This window comes from Gymnodraco acuticeps, unplaced genomic scaffold (genome assembly GCF_902827175.1).
Source record: "Gymnodraco acuticeps unplaced genomic scaffold, fGymAcu1.1, whole genome shotgun sequence".
Classification (NCBI taxonomy): domain Eukaryota; kingdom Metazoa; phylum Chordata; class Actinopteri; order Perciformes; family Bathydraconidae; genus Gymnodraco; species Gymnodraco acuticeps.
In genome coordinates, this window is record NW_022990699.1 from 1021643 (window position 1) to 1040593 (window position 18951).

The 18951-nt window shown below is 40.4% G+C and overlaps 1 protein-coding gene across 3 annotated transcripts in view; it reads left to right on the forward strand.

Moving 5' to 3' along the window:
• The window catches only part of pcdh11 (protocadherin 11), a 142000-nt gene that overhangs the window by 35185 nt on the left and 87864 nt on the right, over positions 1-18951 (forward strand). For 2 of the 3 annotated variants that reach the window (XM_034230915.1, XM_034230916.1), the window contains exon 4: positions 16625-16684. The exons of the other annotated variant lie outside the window; for it this stretch is intronic. In XM_034230915.1, the coding sequence (XP_034086806.1) occupies positions 16625-16684 (60 nt within the window). The remainder of the gene's footprint in view (positions 1-16624; positions 16685-18951) is intronic. 3 annotated transcript variants of the gene reach the window in all.

Below are 18951 nucleotides of genomic sequence, written 5' to 3' on the forward strand. Positions count from 1 at the left end.
ACTGTTAACCTTTAGCCATTCAGCTATAAAGCAAGTGAGTTCCATTAAAATACATAATGCATGAAGTGCCGAGATTGCATGCCATTGATCAGCACTTGAATAAATTGAGTTGAAATCCTATTAACATAACCAGTTACACATAGAGTGAGATGAATAAAGTGCAGTATAACACCTGCAAAAATTAGCCACCATCAGTCACAGTTTTGTGATGGTTGAAGTGGTCAGGCTAACTGAAGGCAATTTAGAAATTAACAGTAATGAACTATAATTCTAGCTATGTATGCAACGAGTTGCTGCTTTCTTTGTCATCTCTCAACTGCATTTTAGATGCGGTTATTTTTACCACTAAACATACGACTGGGGATCTAAAATTATTTCAAATATAGTACATTTGTTAATCAATCACCCTCAAACCCTTGATGGGACCATTTATTTGATTTAATACAGAACTCATATCAGTTCAAATGTGTCACAAAAGCAAAAGTATCATTTCTACTAAGAATATTGTTTTTATTGTTGTTCATCGGTTCTTGTTGATCCCGTTGGCTAATTTTGAAAAGTTGCCATGAAAGACACATAAGAGCGGCTTAGCCTGATGGAATGTAGCATCTGAGGCGGCATCTTGACCTGTGGTGCCTGTCTGCTTCAGTGCATTTGAGAGTCTATGGAAAGAAAAATGACCCCTCCCCCCAAAACCACACTCCACTCTTCATCGTGAAGCATGTGCTTACCCCTTTTAAAGTGGTTGCACGCTAACATGTCATCGTGACAAGTAGCCCCCATCTCCTTAAATGCATGCATGCCACTTAAATGACTTTTTGTGGAACAAACATGCCATGGCATTTTATAACAAATGTGTTTCTGTTGCTACTCCCCCTCCTTCTTATCAGGAATAATTAGGTCAATTAATTCAGGTGGATACCCAGTACAACATATGTGTTTTCAGATTAGGTGCAGGGGAGGCTCTGTCACCCGACCTCGTGCAGACTGGGAGATGACCCAAATTAAATCATGTTTCCTCCCCACCCACTGCTCCCCCTTCCTCCTCAGAACCCCCTCGCCACCGCCCCCAAACCATCATACCCCACCCCCCTTCCGGTGCCGTGCCAGCCGCCCCACAACAATGCCAGAGAACGTCTTCCAATAGCAGCTCCTTAATGAAATAGTAATTGTGACTGTGACTCGCATGCATCAGTTGCTCTCCTGTCCTGTTCTGTTTCATTGCACACTACACAGAGAAGTGTACTGAGTTCCCGCTTTGTAATTTCATTAATGCTCAGTTTCGCACCTCAGTGTATAGTTTGTTTTCATTACAGCTTTATATTAGCTGTAAATCTTTACCGAGCCTTGTGCATTATTGTTCAAGGTCTTAATATCTTAAGAAATGTCGCACAGAGTATACCGCATCTGCTGGAGAATCGCATTTGCTAGAGTTACACCCAATGAGTGAGATGCATGAAGTGCGCTGAATATTCCCTTAAGGAGATGCGTAATGGGATTTTTGTGTGGTGGTAGTAACAGCTGTTCAGAGAGACATAAGAGTGTGACATATTTAAGATCAATATATCATTTATTTCACCCTGAGTCTATAATGGGCCCGCAATTGTATGCTCCATTACTGGACACAAGGGCCTAGACTGCTGACCAATCCCATCTAATGAAAACAAATGTACTGGCATGCCGAAGAAAATAAATTCACTACACAACAGTTCAGGTTCCAGTGTCATTTGGTATGCGAACTGTGGGCCTGGTTAATGCAGAACGGCAGGCCTAACAACTCAAGTGTGTCATTATGTGTGGGCAGGGAGAGGAAAAAGCCAAAAAGTGTCCTAATAGCAGACTCCTGCTGAAACTGGAATGTAGTTATACGTTTTATAGAAATGTTACTGTAATGCCGAACAACATGTAGAACAATGATCAAGAACATATATATTTATCCTTTTGATTTGAATTGCAGATTTTGTTACCGAATTAGAAATTATGGATGGTGTTGCGACGTTTCAATGCACGTCTCTCATAGCTCTTTCATCAAAAGCACAAATGAGATCAGGACTATTACTTCCAAAGTACCCATGCTGATCTAACATCAGTTTTACCTTTAGATCACGCTGGAAATGGAAGAAAAACAAGGACATATTTAGTGATCCCAGATCAGCACACCTCCTTTGAGAGGAGTTTGATGAGCATAGCTCCCGATTAGATTAGAGGCTTCGCACTGATGAATGTAATCCATCATCTGGTAAGCAACGGAAATATATGACAATTTACTTTCAGTTATTCTGTCATAAACCCTTAGCTTTTAGTTTTCTGAGTTGCATAACTACAAACAGAATAAATGAGTACAAGTGAAGGCTCGTGGGGCGACATGTTTCATAAAACGTAGGGGATTTTGATTTGTGACCATGACAGACATTGAGAATACTGCTTTCTACGTTGAAAGGGTTTATTTATTTATAATTTGTTTCATTCTTGCGTTTCGTTTCTTTGTTTCACCTTTTGCCTCACCACTGCAGGCAAAACAAATGTGTGGCGGTTCCATTTCATCAACTAAACTCGGAGATAAAACATGTAAAAAACTGGATGTTTTGTGAATTCTTCACCACTTTATTCGTTTGCGAGACGACAACTTCTTTGAACTTGATTTTCCCCCCATGGTGCAACAACTGTGTAGCCCATGAAGTACATAAGCGTATTTGGCACCGAGGGAATGAGCTGATCATCTTCTCAACACAAATCTTTTGTTTTTGTTATTCATGTCATATTTCTGTCAGGTGTGGCAGCTTATCAAGCTGAAATAATGAGGCCATGTTCCATGATTAGTGACAAAACTCTTTAGATATGTATTTGATTATAAACAGTTGCTTTGTCAAATAGTTTATTCTTGCAATTATTCCAACGAAGATCCTACCACCATTTATTTGTATCGTTTACATTCAGACTGAATTGTAGAATTGTTGCTTTTTGAACCAGAAAATAACGTACTAACAGAGGCTCAAATCAAATTAATCGTAACAAATGTCTGCATATGGTGAACATTAAAACCATAAATGCAGGGAACGAGTTTAAAAGTGGGCGTATTAATCTAATTGAGGCAGAATCTGTTGGGTAACATGATAGAGGGTTGTGGGGGAGTTTTAGCTGCTAAGGAGTTTAATGTTTATGCTTTTTGGTTTTATAATTCCTAATACCCATTAAGTGACAGGAAAGTATTCCAATATGGAGTCTTACATTTCCCCTGTCGTGTGATTATGGTGTAAATATTATAATTGGACCAATATTACACATATTATAACTAGTCACACTGAGTTTCATGGTTTATGTCATGCTGTTAAGAATTGATAAATGTTGGTAAGTGTTGTCTGAAACATATCACGCACAGTGTGATCAGAAAGAGCCGAGCCTCACATCCATTCAAGCGCTTCAAAGAATAAAGTGCAGGTTTTGTATGAACTCTTTGTATGCTTCCTGCACAGACAACAGCTTGACAGTTGGTTTCAAAGAACATCTCAGCACCTGAAGGGAGGAGTGTAAGGATGGAGAAAATAACAAAAGTAGTTCAGTCATGCACATCACATCGTTCTTGTTTTTATTAATCCCTACTGTACATCTCTTCAGCACTTAAAACAGACTTTAGCTAGCACCCTCTAACTCACATCAAAGTCAACACTTGTTTGTTGTTTCATCTTTAGAAATAGACATTTGCCCAAACAACTCACAGTAACATGTCTTGTTATGCAAATAGGCAGGCAGGAGTTCACGTTCTTCTCAGTGTAGGGTAGTGCTGGTTTCACATCAGGTTACAGTTTGAGGAAAAGTGATGAACTGAGTGAATGAGATTATCACTTCCTTTAGGTGATTTCAATAGCTCCAGCTGATCTAAGAACAGATATAAGGATCCCAAGTAGTTCGCTTTCTGTCAGTTAAAACTGCTGAAATCTGACTATACCCAGGCTCCAATACAACCAATTTTAAACAGCGAAAGTGTGATTGCATCTGAATGATATTGAACAAGGCGTTTCTAATCCAATCACATTTGTTCAGATACTCTGCGTGTTTTGTTTTGGGCACTGTCTGAACCATTTACCTTCATTTTACTCGATATTGCAGGGATGTAACTAAACTATGTGTCACCTCCTGTTTCAATATTAGCTGATTTGAATCACATTCCTCCTCTTTGGTGCACGTGCCACATTAAAACTTAATTAACTCTCCATCCACCACATAAAGGTGAATGGAGAGTTATGTGAGTCGAATGTGCATAATGCAGGAAGAGCTTCACAGAGCAGGGTGGGCTAAAATCAGACTAATTTAAATAATTGACTTTATATATATGCTGTGTTAAATAAATAATTAAATAAATAAATAACACCTCCGGATCATAGCTTGGGTTTCTCATTAGGAGGCAAGCTGTGCAACTTCGTGCTTAAGAATGACAGTCAAGTGAAGCAATTGCAATAATTACAGCAGCAAGGAAAGAGTGCGTGCGCTTTGGGAGAGGTGGGGGCTTAACGGAAGGCAATGAGGAGGGAGGCGCAGACTATCTACAGGTGCCTCTGATTAAGGGTAATCTGGGCAGCCCTCCCCTTTCTTATCTCTGCAATGAGCCCTGCTGCCTCTGGGTGCCTGGAGCACCGTGGCTGCTCGGCGTAATGAGCTCCACAGCCATACAGTGGATGGCCCGCAGGACAGTCCCTGCGGTGCCATAATGAGCACTCCAGTGTACCAATTCCTGCTCCCCACAAAGGGGCCCCCCAAGCCTGCCTCCCCTAAGACATGGGTGGGAACGGCTTGTTCGCCAAACCTCCCGTCACAACATGCCACTTCAACTCCCATTCTGAGGTAACGGCATCCCCTCTGGTTCGGTGCGATGTTCCCACGTGTGTGGTAGGAGGGATGGCCTGGAGCCCAGGCTTGGCATCAATCACTCTACATCGAGAGTGAGGCGAAAGGCAGAGGCTGCGATAGGGATTGAGTTGCAGCAAAGATAGAGGGGAGGCACGGGACTTTAGGATGGAGTGCCAGGTGAAGAGTGAGGACAGCTGAAGTGGCCGGGGATAGAAAAGGTAAATGATGGTAGAGAAATGGAGAGGGTGAGGTAACTGACAGATGGAGTGTGAGAGAGGCAACGGAAGATAAACTGTATGAGAGGGAGAGGTGGAGTGAGAGAGGAGTATATGGGTATAGTGAGGTCTATAGAGGAGGGTGGGTAATGAGGGGAGGGAGAGAGTCATAGTCCAAGGTGAGAAAAGGTTGAGAGAGAGAGAGAGAGGCTCTTCTGCCAAACAGCGGCCCCTCTGTTGGTTCTGGGCTGGATCTGTGTGTTTAAGAAACTGCACTGTTGTGCTTTTGTCTCTTAAACAACCAGGAGGTGGGTGAGAGGATCGACGGGACTGACCACAGAGCAGGGCTTTGAAGCTGCCTCACGCTGAGAGAAACTGTATTGGATTTAGAGAGACTGCCTTTCAAAAAGAAAGAAAGGAGAGAAACAGATCAAATATAAAAATAAATCAGGAATAAATACAGAAAATCAAAGAGAAACATTTGCATCATTTATGTATCCTTATAATATAACATTAAGTTATCTTGACATCCCTCATACATGTGCTTTTTCTCATCTGTATTTATGTCAAAGGTTAGCATAACAATTACAATTTCTCACATAACATTTATCGCCTGTATACAGATAGCAAGATGGCAATCATGAACACGGGTAGCATTCATTAGGATATTCACAATCATTAATTGTGGTCATGAACGATTTTCCCGGTTAAAAACATCAAGCGGCATGTCTTTCACTGTGCGAACGCCTGCGCATGTTTGTGTTCTTAGACTTTTGTGAAGTCCACGAGAAAAAAGGCCCTCATAATCTTTCATCTGTGCTGAATATTTCTACCGTAGTATTACAGCAGCTGTTGCAGCCATATGTGTTCCCTTTTGCTCTTTTAGAGGTGTAGTAAACTTGATATTCCACAAACTAAAATATTTTGCTTGTTCAATGGCAGGTATTCAGATCACAACTTCAACTACTGGCAACTGAAAACAATACATGTTTTCTTTCTGCAGTAATACAGCCAGGGATGGAGTAAGAGTGCAATATTATATACCAATACAGTACAAATGAGAAAGTTTTGCACTACAATAGCTACATCTGTATCGGAAAGGATTAGCATGGTTGGTAGGATTGTGCAGTGTGTCTTATTTTAATTGCTGTGTATTTAAAGTAACTTCCCATTGCTCTTCTTCTTGAATAGAACCTCTGCGGGCCAAAAACTGTCTTTTCAGAAAATGGTTCCATCTGGGAATAAGGATTACATTATTATTATTATTATCTTGTGAGGGATTAAGGATTTGTCTCAACCAGCGAGTGTTGCCCTGCAAAATACAAGTAAATCACAACACAGTCTGACAAAGTATATTGTTCAGATCCTAAAATATATATATAAAAAACAATAAATCTTGAAAAAGGAGATCCCACCACTGCCACTCTGGTGGCAGGATATTTAAACGCCTGTGAGGAGTCTAAGAGGACAGAGGGACTGGCTATAAAGTGGGCTATAGATTCATTGAAGTATTACCTTCTTGGAAGAGAGTTTGTGTTGCAGACAGACCACAGACCTTTGAAGTGGATGCAATCTAAGCAGCATCAGAATGCAAGGATTTTACGTTGGTGCCTAGCCCTCCAGCCATACCAGTTCACCATACAGTATTGTCCCGGTAAGAACAATCTTATAGCTGACTATCTTTCTCGTTTGCCTGACCTGTGCAAGCCAGAGGGGGAGGAGGTGTGAAATGTGAGGAAGCGCGCACACACTCCCTCACTAACATGTTGGTCTTAACTATTTGTTTGTTAAGAAAGGTAGTACATGTTTTTCTCTGAGTTGTCTTTATTTCAGTTAAAGTTATAAAAGCAGTTTACATAGACAAACTAATAAAATGAGTCTAAATTCGTTTGTCAGTCTGTAAAACACACAAGCACCAAGTAATCACCATTTCCTTTGTTCAGACCGGGAGGCCATCTTGTCCCAGTGCTCAAAGGGGGAGCACAGCACGCCTCCAAAGTACTCCTTATATGTGCCGTATGAGTAGGCGGAGTCTTGGACGCGATTGGTCAGGAAATGTGTGATTTTATGAGTGTCAATTAGGTTAAAAACTATCCGTTTTAAGCAGACCTTGTTGTTCTTGAAGGTATAATATTTATGGCGATGCAATAATGAATTTACTTAAGCCTTTAGGGTTTTATTAAAGGTAGACAACAGTGTTTAATTTTGTATTTAACCCTTCACTTCACTCCACTTTCAGAACCATGACCTGATTGGCCAGGTTGGAGTGGGAAGGCGGGCAGTCTCCTATAAATGTGGTTGGGAAGAGAGGGGAAGGGGCATTCGTTTTTGTGTTTGTTCCTTGCTGGTGAATGCAGCACCAGGCATGCAGTTTGTGTTTCTGTGGAATAATGTGGAAGGCTAAGAATAAAATGCCTGTTTATTTTTTGCAAGAAAACCCTCTCTCCACGTATCGTTCTTTCACCTGCACCTCACATTGTAACACTCAACCAGTGAGTGTTGCCCTGCAAAATACAAGTAAATTACAACACAGTCTGACAAAGTATATTGTTCAGATCCTAAAATATATATATAAAAAACAATAAATCTTGAAAAAGGAGAGGTTTTACATCCTCTGAACAAGGGCAATGTGCTGTTTTGACATGTGTTGACATGTATTGACGGCATGTCATAGAATTGAGGTTTGGAAGAAGACTGATGTTTGGCAGCATAGTTCAGCTACAGTTCCAGTAACATTTGTCTCAATAAGATGTTGCAATCATAAAAGCTCATTCCATCTCCGATATGTGAGATAGACAACAGATGAATACATTCCAGAAATTGCAAGCTGGTTACAAACAAGCTTTTTCTGACTCCATAGCACCTATTTCCCTCGATACATTAGCAACCATACACTTGCATTTGCATGTCAAAAAAGAGCTAACCAAGCATGTGCATTGTATTTCACAGAAAATGAGAATATTTTTAAATGTTAACTAATGGTATGATAAGTATAAAGAACACTTATCAGCTTCTGTGTTTCATATTGAGGGCATAACATTGGTATTATGACTTGTTTTCACATCAGTCTGGGCTTCAGTGCAAGATACAGAGAGGACACCACAACAAAGCACTGCCCACGGCCACAATTGACCTTTGGGGTTCTGATCCCTTAATGTGTTTCTCTGTGTTGGTGCTGATAAAGCCTTCATTCGCCTCTGTCCAAATCTATAAAGCTTTTTCCAAAGATGCTGGTAATGTGGATTGAGAGACACACATATCCGCCCCATTCCATGGCCGTAACCTCTGCCTCTGCCATCGATAGCTCTAATAGGTGTTTAGAAGGCCTTGTATGTGCCTCTCTTTGATAGCTGGATGATGGTTCGGCTTGTCATTCAGAGAAAAACGGTTTGTGTTGAGGGGGTGGGGCAAAAGCTGGGTTACAATTTTAAGAGAGGTCCGTTGAACATCTCAGATACATTTGTAACAACATAGATTTGCATACTTCATGGATGTCCTCCTAAAACACAAAACAAAGTATTGCTATTTCATCTGTGTTGAACGGCTCAGTTATTATGTTAGAAACACATGTGGGGATTGACAGGGCTGCCTGAAGGGCTACATGTTACAGATTGATTTCTGTACCACTCTAGTTATTGACCATGTCTTTAAGACAGTATTTCATTCTAAATGACTGCAATTTGAATTTACTTCTCTGTCTACATTCCCCATACCCCAGTCGTGATTTGTAAGACACTTACTTAAGTAGAACATGCTTATGTCGAAAACATTCCTTGTTAATCAGAGTCCCTTTGTCTAACTATCCTGAAGAAGAAGCCACCATTTTACCTCTATGAATAAAACTACTTTACAAAAACAGGGCGCAAGTGCCTAAAGGATGAATCCAGTGGCTATATGCTCATTCAAGATGAGATTGTAAAATTGATTTGCCATGTTTATTCGTTTTTCACATCTTTTTGACAGTTCTTGTATATAATGTAATTAATTGTGATGATGTCATTATCTTTTTTATATATTTTTCAGAGCAAAAGCTAGCTGGATTGCTCTAAGCGATATAATATAAGATAGGAATGATCGCTTAAAAATAGAATCAATATAACCTACATTTCTTGTTTTAAGTATTCCTTAATTACATTAGTTTACTAAGGAAGAGCCCTGGGATCATAACATTATTTACTGTCTTACCCCCTACATTTTGCATTGGGCTTTCAGCAGCCAACTGCTACTTGGCCAGAAGAACTCTCCGCTGAGGTTTACGAAACCAATGAGATTATTTCTGCTTGCATAGCAGCTCTGTCTCTGTAAAATGTTTGAATAGCTTAAACCCCAATCTGCCCACATGTCCTGGTTCATGTGTGGCCGACCGTAACTCCCCAGACTGGGGGTTTGGTCGAGGCGTTTCTGCCTGCTGGTCGTGTGGAACACATGCCTGGCACAACCAGTACATGAGGGGAATGGCACACAGCTGGTTTGATTGGGGCTCTGGCCTTAATCGCCCATGTCTCTGCCATCAGTGCTCAAGGAGCAGTCACACACATGTTAACTGTGCTCATACAAGGGAAACTGATTGGAGCCTTCCAGATTCATTCCCAATAAAATACTGAGTCTCGCTCAGACAGATAAAATGCTGGTGTTGCATTGTGAGATGGGTATCAATGTCTAACGAGAAAGCTTGGAAATCGCATTCAACAAGATACTTCAAGTCTCAATTCTCATGCAGATGAAGGTCTACCAGTCTATTTTCAGAGACCCTACTGTTAGGAGCAGAATTGTGGATGCTAGTCTATGCGCTATAGATAAATATGTCTTCTTCTGTAAAATGCATTATCCATGCATTGTTTAATCCTGAACCTGGTCACCGAATGCAACATAAAAAACACAGGGGTTTGAAAGGTGCATGTTCGAGCACCTCTGCAGAGAGAGACTGCTGATTAAAACAGAGCGCCTTCTCTGTAATTTGACAAACAGAATATTATTAGCATACATTTGCCAAATGTACCCCCAAATTGTGGCCATTCTTTTGTTCTCTAGTCACACTGTTGTGAATAATCAAAATCTGGAAAGAACTGTATAATTTCCGATCCATTTTCTTAAAATGCCAGCAAAATGAGGAAAGTGGACTGGCTAAAGCGGACCACATGCACCGGCTCATTTGACTTGATAAGATGGTGTGTATTTTCATTTATCAAAATAAAGTTTAGCCTGAGCGTTGGAAGCAGTCAATAACAATGGCAGCTAATGTAATTTTGAATACACTTAATGCTCTGCTCACCCAACTAGAGAGAGAACTGCAGTAGTAAATTGGTTAACAGTTGATGATAAGCTCAACAGCAAAGCAGCATCCAGGCATTTGATTGAGGATATTAATGGTTGTTTAAAACAGGAACAATGAAGTGACGACTACAGTGATGCTCTTGAGAGTAAGGTCTGCCAATGGAGGACGTTGATTATAGTCACTTGTAAAGGACATCAGCAACAAAATAGTAGGTCATTGAAACTTAGCAAAAACTATAATTTCTAACCAAAAGAAGAAAAGAAAAAGCTCAGCCTCATTTCAGGATAATTGTGTTTTTATATGAAAAGCAGCTTCACACAGATATATTCACACAAACAGACCTCTCTTAATCTTTCTGAGATACACACTCATATGCATGCACACTTGCACACAAAATACATAAACAAGCACAAATGCAGTGCACAAACACAAAGCAAATGTCCTCACAAAGTAGATGAGCTCCACTCTGTGTCGAATTGGAAGCATCTGCAAAGCCAGTTCCTCTCGGCCGTGGAGGCGTGCATCAGCCGGCAGAAGCGCCTGCTTGGTGTCCCAGGGTGGCTCGCGTTAACACTTGGCCTGCTCCCTCGCCACTGCCTGGATCAGAGAGGCCCACTGCTATCATCTAGGCGCTGGCAGCAGAGAGGCTAGGCTTTGAATGACAAATTGGTTAGAGGGAGTGAGTGACGAGCGCAGGCCAAGAAATATACTTTGAAGAGAGAAATGCATTCCGGTTTGTGACAAGCATGCCGCATTATATGGTCAAGTGTACAAGTCTGACTCCCGCCATGTGGATTGATCCGGATCCCAAAGACAACTTAAATGAGGCGAGGCTCTCTCATCAAGACAATGCCAAAGTGATTATCTTAGAAAGTCACCCACAAATATGACTGGATTAGAGAGCTTTTCAGCACATAGTCTCTCGCCTCGTGGCCTCAATTTGTACAAAACTGCCCCCTCGTTTCCAAACTATCTAAGCCATTTTGTAGTGTTTGCCTGTTAGCTGATGTTTTAGACACACATTTCTGAATACACTAGTCATTATTTCCAGTCATCCATTGAGACCTCTCCCCTTAAAAAACGGAACATTTACATAACGCACTCAAGACATTCACAGGGATAATCAGCAACACATCTTGTTGCTTGAATAAAACCAGGATAATATCTCTAATTTTTTTATCAGAATGTATTATTTAATTTAATTATGTAGTAAACTCCTCATTTCCAAATGACTTTTTCCATGATTACAGCCAGCAAATAAGGATACCTCTTTACAGTTTGTCAGAAAGTGATATTAAGAAACAAATGTTGTTTTTCTGTTTAGTATTGAGGTAGAGCTTGCACTTTGGTACGATTCTTACAAGGTGTTGACCTGTGACTGTAGCCAAATATTAAAACATAAATAAAGTCACCCTCTGTCTCACTTGCAGGTAGTGGAAATATAAAAAGCTTGAAACTTAGAGAACATAGAGACTATGTGACCTGATTTTTAAAGGCATGTCATGGGCACAGAATTGATACAAAAACATTTGTTGAGCTACTGTTTTTATTGTTGTACACAGTATCTCAATATAAAACTGCAAGCCCTTTCCGTAGGTATCAGGTTTCTGAAAGCGTAATGTCCTAATGCAAAGTCCCAGCAGTTGTATAGGCAGGAAAAACAATATTAAGCTTCCTCAACATATTTTAGATTATCATAAACCCACATGGTATGAAATCCTGTTCTAGTTAATCCACAGCAATATTGCACTTGTCAAAACAATCCATGGTTCCAGGGACTCTTCAAAATCACAGGGACAGAAACAAAAGAACACTAAATATCAAATGATGAGGTCTGGTGATAGAGGCTGGCTGTTTGATGTTGGAGCTTGCTAGATTCCAGTCTATATCAGGAGAAGAAAATGCAATAGAGGATTTGCATAAATATCAATTCATATACAAAATAAAGCTATAAATCTAAGATCGTCTTTATAGTTCACGTTTTGTTTTCGTTATTAAAAATGTATACAATTATACAAACTATTTAATCACATTTCTCAGTCATGCCCATTTGGATGAATGGGTGATTTGTATGTGGTCCTGCAGTATACAGTGAGTTTGTTCTAAACAGCGTTGTAATTACATTGTTTTTCTGCCGGATTGTTGGCACCTTGGTCAAAGGCAAGCTCCTGTGTAGCTCCAGGACTCCCTCTCATGTAAATTAGGGCTCTTTCCTTGCCAAAGCAATCATGACATTGCACCGGTGCAATGCTAGGTCTGCAAATAAGCCATGTCAGAAGCACACACACAAGACACCAGATTTAACCCTCTTGAATTTCCTCTGTGAGCAAACTGCAGAGCCGGCATCTCGAGAATTTGGTTTGAAGTTGTAGAGTATTTTACTTTTGTTGTCAAATTGCTTTGCAAATGAGGCCCACCCTGGCATAGTTTCAAAGAGCTTGTGCTATATGTGCAGCTTCCTTCAGGCTCTAGTTTCTGAACCTTCATCATTTTGTATGCATATGCACAGTACTGCACTAAGCTCACATGGAAGACTAGATAAACATGCCAAGCCGAGACGAAGATGGAAGGCAGTATACTTATGTCTTGTCTGCCTGTCTCCATGTTGTTTATGTGTTCTTCAACTTGACTGACATGGTCTATCAGAAACATGGCAGGTAAACAGTATGAAAGCCTTCTAGGTTTTTACCCATTAAAACGATATTCAATCATTTTTTGATGGCCTTTTTTTTGTGCCTGAAACCACGCCTCATTATGATGCAAGGTTCCAATGTCATTCACATTGAAAGGTTGTGTTGCTTGAAGCCCCATCAAAATAATTGTTTTGATATGCCCCATTTTTTTTCTTGGCAATGACACTAATAGGGGGTGATCGTACATTGAGGATAAAGAACATTTTTTGAGGTATGTTGACTAAATTTGAGCTGGCTCACAGTTATAGGGTTTTAGTCTGGGCATCATGGAAAAGGCATTGCTTTGCGATACAAGTACTGCATGTCCCTTTGATTGCATGTCCAAGTCTCCCTCTAAATAATAATAATGCAGGGATTGAAACACTGCATAATAGCCCGAGGCTCAGAAATTGCTAATGAACAGCAGCGGGGTGCAGTTGGGGGTGCGGAGGGGATCTGAAACCTTACTTCCTGTTTCAAAGGCAAATAATCTGTGGTCGCCTCTCCCTACCTAACACAACTGTGTCATTGCCTCAAAAAGGAGTTGGAAATGTAAAATACATACGTTCTATATGGGAAAAAGCTATAAAGGACACCACAGTGGCTAAAATAAAAATGCATTTAACGCTTACCCATCTTACAGTACATGTTATAAACGTGTTAATACGCTTGTTACATTCTCTTTTCTGACTGTCTGTCAGGTGGTTTTCTCACAGTGCACGGAACCATCAAGCCAAGGGAAATCCATGGAGAGGGAAAGGAGACAGAAGGCAAGAAAAAGAGAATATATTTGGTGCTGTGCTGCAGATCAAAAACATGGCAGTCACATGATCAAAGGCATTTGATAATCCTTGAACTACATTGCTCCTTTAATCCTAGTGCGAGGACTATATTTTATTGGATGGGGGGGTTAATTTTGGGGTGGCAAACAGAGCTAGAAAAAGCAGTTACTAGCTGCTGGAAACACAGTTTACTAAATGTAGCATGCCACTTTTGAGGTATCCGGGGAAAGACGACAGTATAGAGCCCCCTTGTGTGTGTGGAGAATGGAGGCTGAGCTGATGGGGCTGGAAACACAAATGTGCCACAAGTCCCTGTCCACTCAGCACTGAATAGTGCTCTTGTTATTTCATGGGGCTTGTAAGGGAAGTTGGCTTGTTGAATGTGACTAGACTACTACATCTGGCAAATAGAAACAGAAAGGAAGTTACAAGGTTTGGGCAAAATGTATTTTACGCAATATGTAATCTTGGTTGTTTCTGCATTGTACTGAAGGTTCACCTCAATATGTTTTATTCAGCACATACTGTAATTAAGACAATTTGCAGGTTATAACAGTTTTCAAGTGAGAGTAATAATTATGCTTAAGGAAGAACATCCTAAGGAACAGCAGGATGGATCCTTGCCAAACTAGCATGTCTCCAAGAAATCAGACAAAAACACATCATGTTTCAGTTTTCTTTCCGTTTCCTCAGAAAATACATGTTGTTGTATATCCTAGCATTCTGTTCTTTGTGCCTCATCAAATTACAATAACCACCCCAAGCACTCTGACCAGACAAAAACATCAATACATGGTGTAATCCAAGTCCCTCTGTTGCGAGCCTTGTCAATAGTGTTTCCCTATCAGATGCAAAATGTTCCAGACCAAAATGGGTTGAAAAATGGCTGCAGTTTTTTCTTTTCTTTTTAAAATGTATCTTCCTATGACATGATCACCATCCCATTTGTGTATTCTGTATACATATGAGTTATTGCTCACAAACTGCATGCTTTCTATAATGGTGAGCAATTCATTATTAACAACTACCTTTACACATCTGTGTCACACTGGAGCTTTGTGACACAACAACATGAAAAGTGATGTTTTGCTCTATTCAAAATATAAAATGAGATTGCACTGGGCAGAAAGAAATCAGAAAAAAATAAAACAACAGTGATTATAGCCATGGGAGATCTTGCTATTTGTTTGTGTTTGAATCCAGGAAAGGCTTAGAGATTTAGATTCTCGATGGCTGGTATCAAGCTTAAACAGGCTGCCTTATGCATTAAAGCACTGAATCCAAGGAAGTTTGTACAAAATATTTGTGTCCGTAAATATTGCTTCTATCACATCATTTGTGTATTACAATGATTGATGGACATGGCATAGAAACCCTGTTGTTCACTTGCAGTTTTAAACAGACTTCTCTAAATGTTCTGCTCAGGGAATTTACTGTAGCATATTTGGGATCGGATTTGTGTATACTAATTACACAGAAGATGTTGACCTTTTGCTTTTGAATAGCACATCAAACTATCCTAGAGTGACTGGGAGTTATTCAATTAATTGGAAATGTTTGTGTAATGTTTTTCTGATGATTAACCATCAGTGGTGGTACAGGGCAGAATAATGTGCATATTTCAAAAGTTCAGGTTCATTTCATAATTAATTGGACTATCCCCATTCATCCACAATATACAATATATAACTCAAAATTGCATAAAACCAAGGGCATTCTGTTTTCACCACTGGAGATCTTACCATCTACTTGCATGCACCACACTCAAAACTAATTCCTTTTTTCTTGGTCTTGTCCTCAAAGAAAATAATTTGTGTTTATTTGTCACATCAATTAAGATATCATCGTTGTATAGACTTCTCAATCTGTAGGGAAGCATTTGTCAACTAATTCCATCATCCCAGCAAGGCCCATTTATCATGCATATTTAATGATACAGTGTTTATGCTGCAGAAAGCCGGGCTGCTTTTTGTTCTACTTTTAGAGGCCAGTGAGTGAGGTGTTCTGCTTCTAAGTTGCAATGAAATATTGATGTTAAGAGTCTGGAGAGTTCAGTGTCTTATCTGTCCTGGTGATACCATAAGGCAGGCATTAATAGTGTCAGGGAGCATCAGACGTACCACATGCACATAATTGAAAAAAGCACCTGCTTAAAAACCAACAGGGCCTTCCCAAGAGGAGTTTGCAGAGCCCATCCACACCCCTGCTGGGTTTGCCTCACCCATTGCTCTTTTGTTTCTCTCTGGGGTCAGCCGAAGATGGCTTCTGCTTCCCTTTTTTTCGATGGCATTGTGAGAATGCAAATACTTTGGATCTTTGCATAATCACAAGCAGCAGGACCATCTGTTGTTGGCTTGTTGACTTACCTTGCGTCTGCTTTTAATGGTGTTTTCTTGTATCTGAGTGATGTATTGGTGTATTAACAATGTGATAATCATTTAACCTAAAAAATGCATTCGGGCGTGTGTGCAGAAGTCTGAACATATGTTCACTAAAATCTTCTGACAGAAAAGGATTTATAATCTTTGTAAACGGATAGAAAGCAGGGAAAGTGGAAAACAAAACAAAAACATCACTATACCCACGCAGTGGGCATATGATAAGATGATATTGTCAAGATAAAGATTTAAAATATGACTTTCAACCAAAGCTGTGGTCTTAGATTAGTGGGCGGCAGACGAGCTTGTTGATTGAGAGTTGCTTAACCCCTCTAAAATATATTGCAAAATGCTAACGGCAAGGACTGGGAAATAAGCTGCAACTTCTGTCACTAAAGATTTACTGGGAGATGCCCTCCTCTGAAAACATGTCCCTGATAATGTGTTTTTCTTGTAGAACCTGAGCCAGACACCGGAGACGTCTTTTAACTCGCCGCTCCCCATTTGTCCTCATAAGGTAAGCTCCAGCTTTCTTTCAGGCAGGGGACAAACAACATTATGTAAAATCATTGAATATATTTTAATAATTACATTTTATTAGTAGGTTATTTTTACGTGTGCCCATTTACATCTGACATGTGTCATTCGCTTTAAACCATGTCAATGCCCTTGTCACATATGTGATGTTCTATCACCATATGTCTTTCTCAAGACTCTCGCCAAGGATATGCAAATTCATTTCTTCTAAAAAGAGAGTTTTTCATGTAAAAAACAGGAATATCTCTACGTTCCTGCTAGGCTTTATCTCTGCATTTCATTATGATTCAACGTTCATCTAACATGCGGCGAGAAGGGCAGATTTATTCAATGCTAATTAGCCCTGTACATGCACAGTCAAAGTCATCACTTCACTCTGATGGTCTCGAGTCACGCATATACTGACTGAAGTAACTTTCCCCTTCACTTCCTGCTCCTGCTGCATGCCTCTTGCAAATGTGATAATGTGCTATGTAGTGAAATTCACACAATTTCAGTTCACTTAGCACCAAATGTGTCAAAAATGCCCGTGTCCTTTTCTGGATGAATGGCCGGTATGGTGAGAGTGGCTTGTTGCAAGAGTGGACCTTGGTAAAAGGAGTCCAAAAGAGGGAAGCTGTCTGACAGCCTGTCATCAACTGTTCAAAGCATAACACTCCATAAATCGCTAATGCACGGCTATCTGTCTAAAAAGATGTTGGTGCCATTGAAAGTGCAGACGGTGGTATGACAATCAATAATAATACATGTCAGATCACTCTAATGGTGTGTCTATTCCTTTATTACGGGCTGCCACGTTTCCCTCTCATTCCTTCTTCTCCTGACTTGCTCTCTTTACATTTTCACACAGCTGATCAGGGCTGATGTAATGGGGTAACACCGTGGGTTTGCAGATCCTGTTATTCACGTTTTAGCTGTTAGCAGCGGAACGTAATCTCCCTCTAGTCAGCTCACATTAGTCTCCATGATCCGTACCAACCCAATATGTGCCGCGAATGCAATGGGCCAGCTGGGCTAATTTAGTATGTCAGTCAGCTCAGGAGGCTGGTAAAACGAGTAAATGGCTGATATGATTAATATGAAAAGAATATTCTGATTATAACGGCTCTCAGAATAGAATATCCTCTTTTTACACTTCTCTTCATCTGCATTGTGTGCAACCCCCAGATAGATAGTGAAATGAACACAGGGCTTTTAAACTGACTGCTCTGTGATTATATTAAGAGTGTGAGAGCGAGCGAAGACAGGGGAGGGAGGAGATCGGGTGCCCGAGCACTAAGTATATATAATTGCTTCTTGACACATTGGCCAAATTCTGCAGTGCCAGGATCTGAGCGAAGATGATTAACGGCTGTCCGAGTGGGTGGGCATTGCAGGTCGTTCAGGGCCTTTGGTTTCCATAGCGATCGTCTAAAGGCCATATATTGCATACTGAAAATCTCGGGGGTCCACACATTGTTAAACTACAATTATAACTCACAGAGAGAGCATTGTCGGTCCACCGCAAACTTTCAACCGCCAACAGCTTGCTGCTTTTTCACTCTCTCTCTTTTCCTTTATTTCCTCCTCTATTTTTCTTAAATGGTCTCCTCTAGCTGGCGAGAAGATAAAGAGTGAAAATCTTGCATTCTGTGAATAATTGATGAGTGGGCTCACCTCAGAGCATCATTACAGTACGGCAGTCAGGGTAAGAGGTGAGGGTAAGATCATATTTCTGACACAAGGCTTCGGGCGGTAGAAAATTGTGTCAGTTTTTCACAAGGTTTTCTTGTGAATCTACAGCATGAATTATAGTTTCTCATTATAGCACAACAGGATAGGAATGAATTGTTTAAAAGAGATGTGAGGGTTCATACATGTTCCCGTGCATAAACTGCAGAATGCCATTTGTAGCAAAGGGGTAAACAGAAAGGCAATATCTCTATTAACCGCATGTTTCTTTCTGTTACTGACAACATTTTATATTACAAATATGAAATCAAGTTCTTTGATATTGTAGGTGTTCTGGCCTACATTATAGTGTTTGTGTCTGTACAGTACATGCATAACTTGTGTGCATGCATGCATAAATACATGTTGTGTGTCTATGTGAACAGTGCATTCTAGTTAGGTGACAGATGGAGAGGGCAAGGCTGGGGGTGGGGATCAAGCACCTCTGACAGTATGGGGCCTTCACTGCACCCTGTTCCTGCCAGCTTTGAAATGGCTAAGGTAAACTAAAGCCGTGCAACAACAGGAGGCCATTTC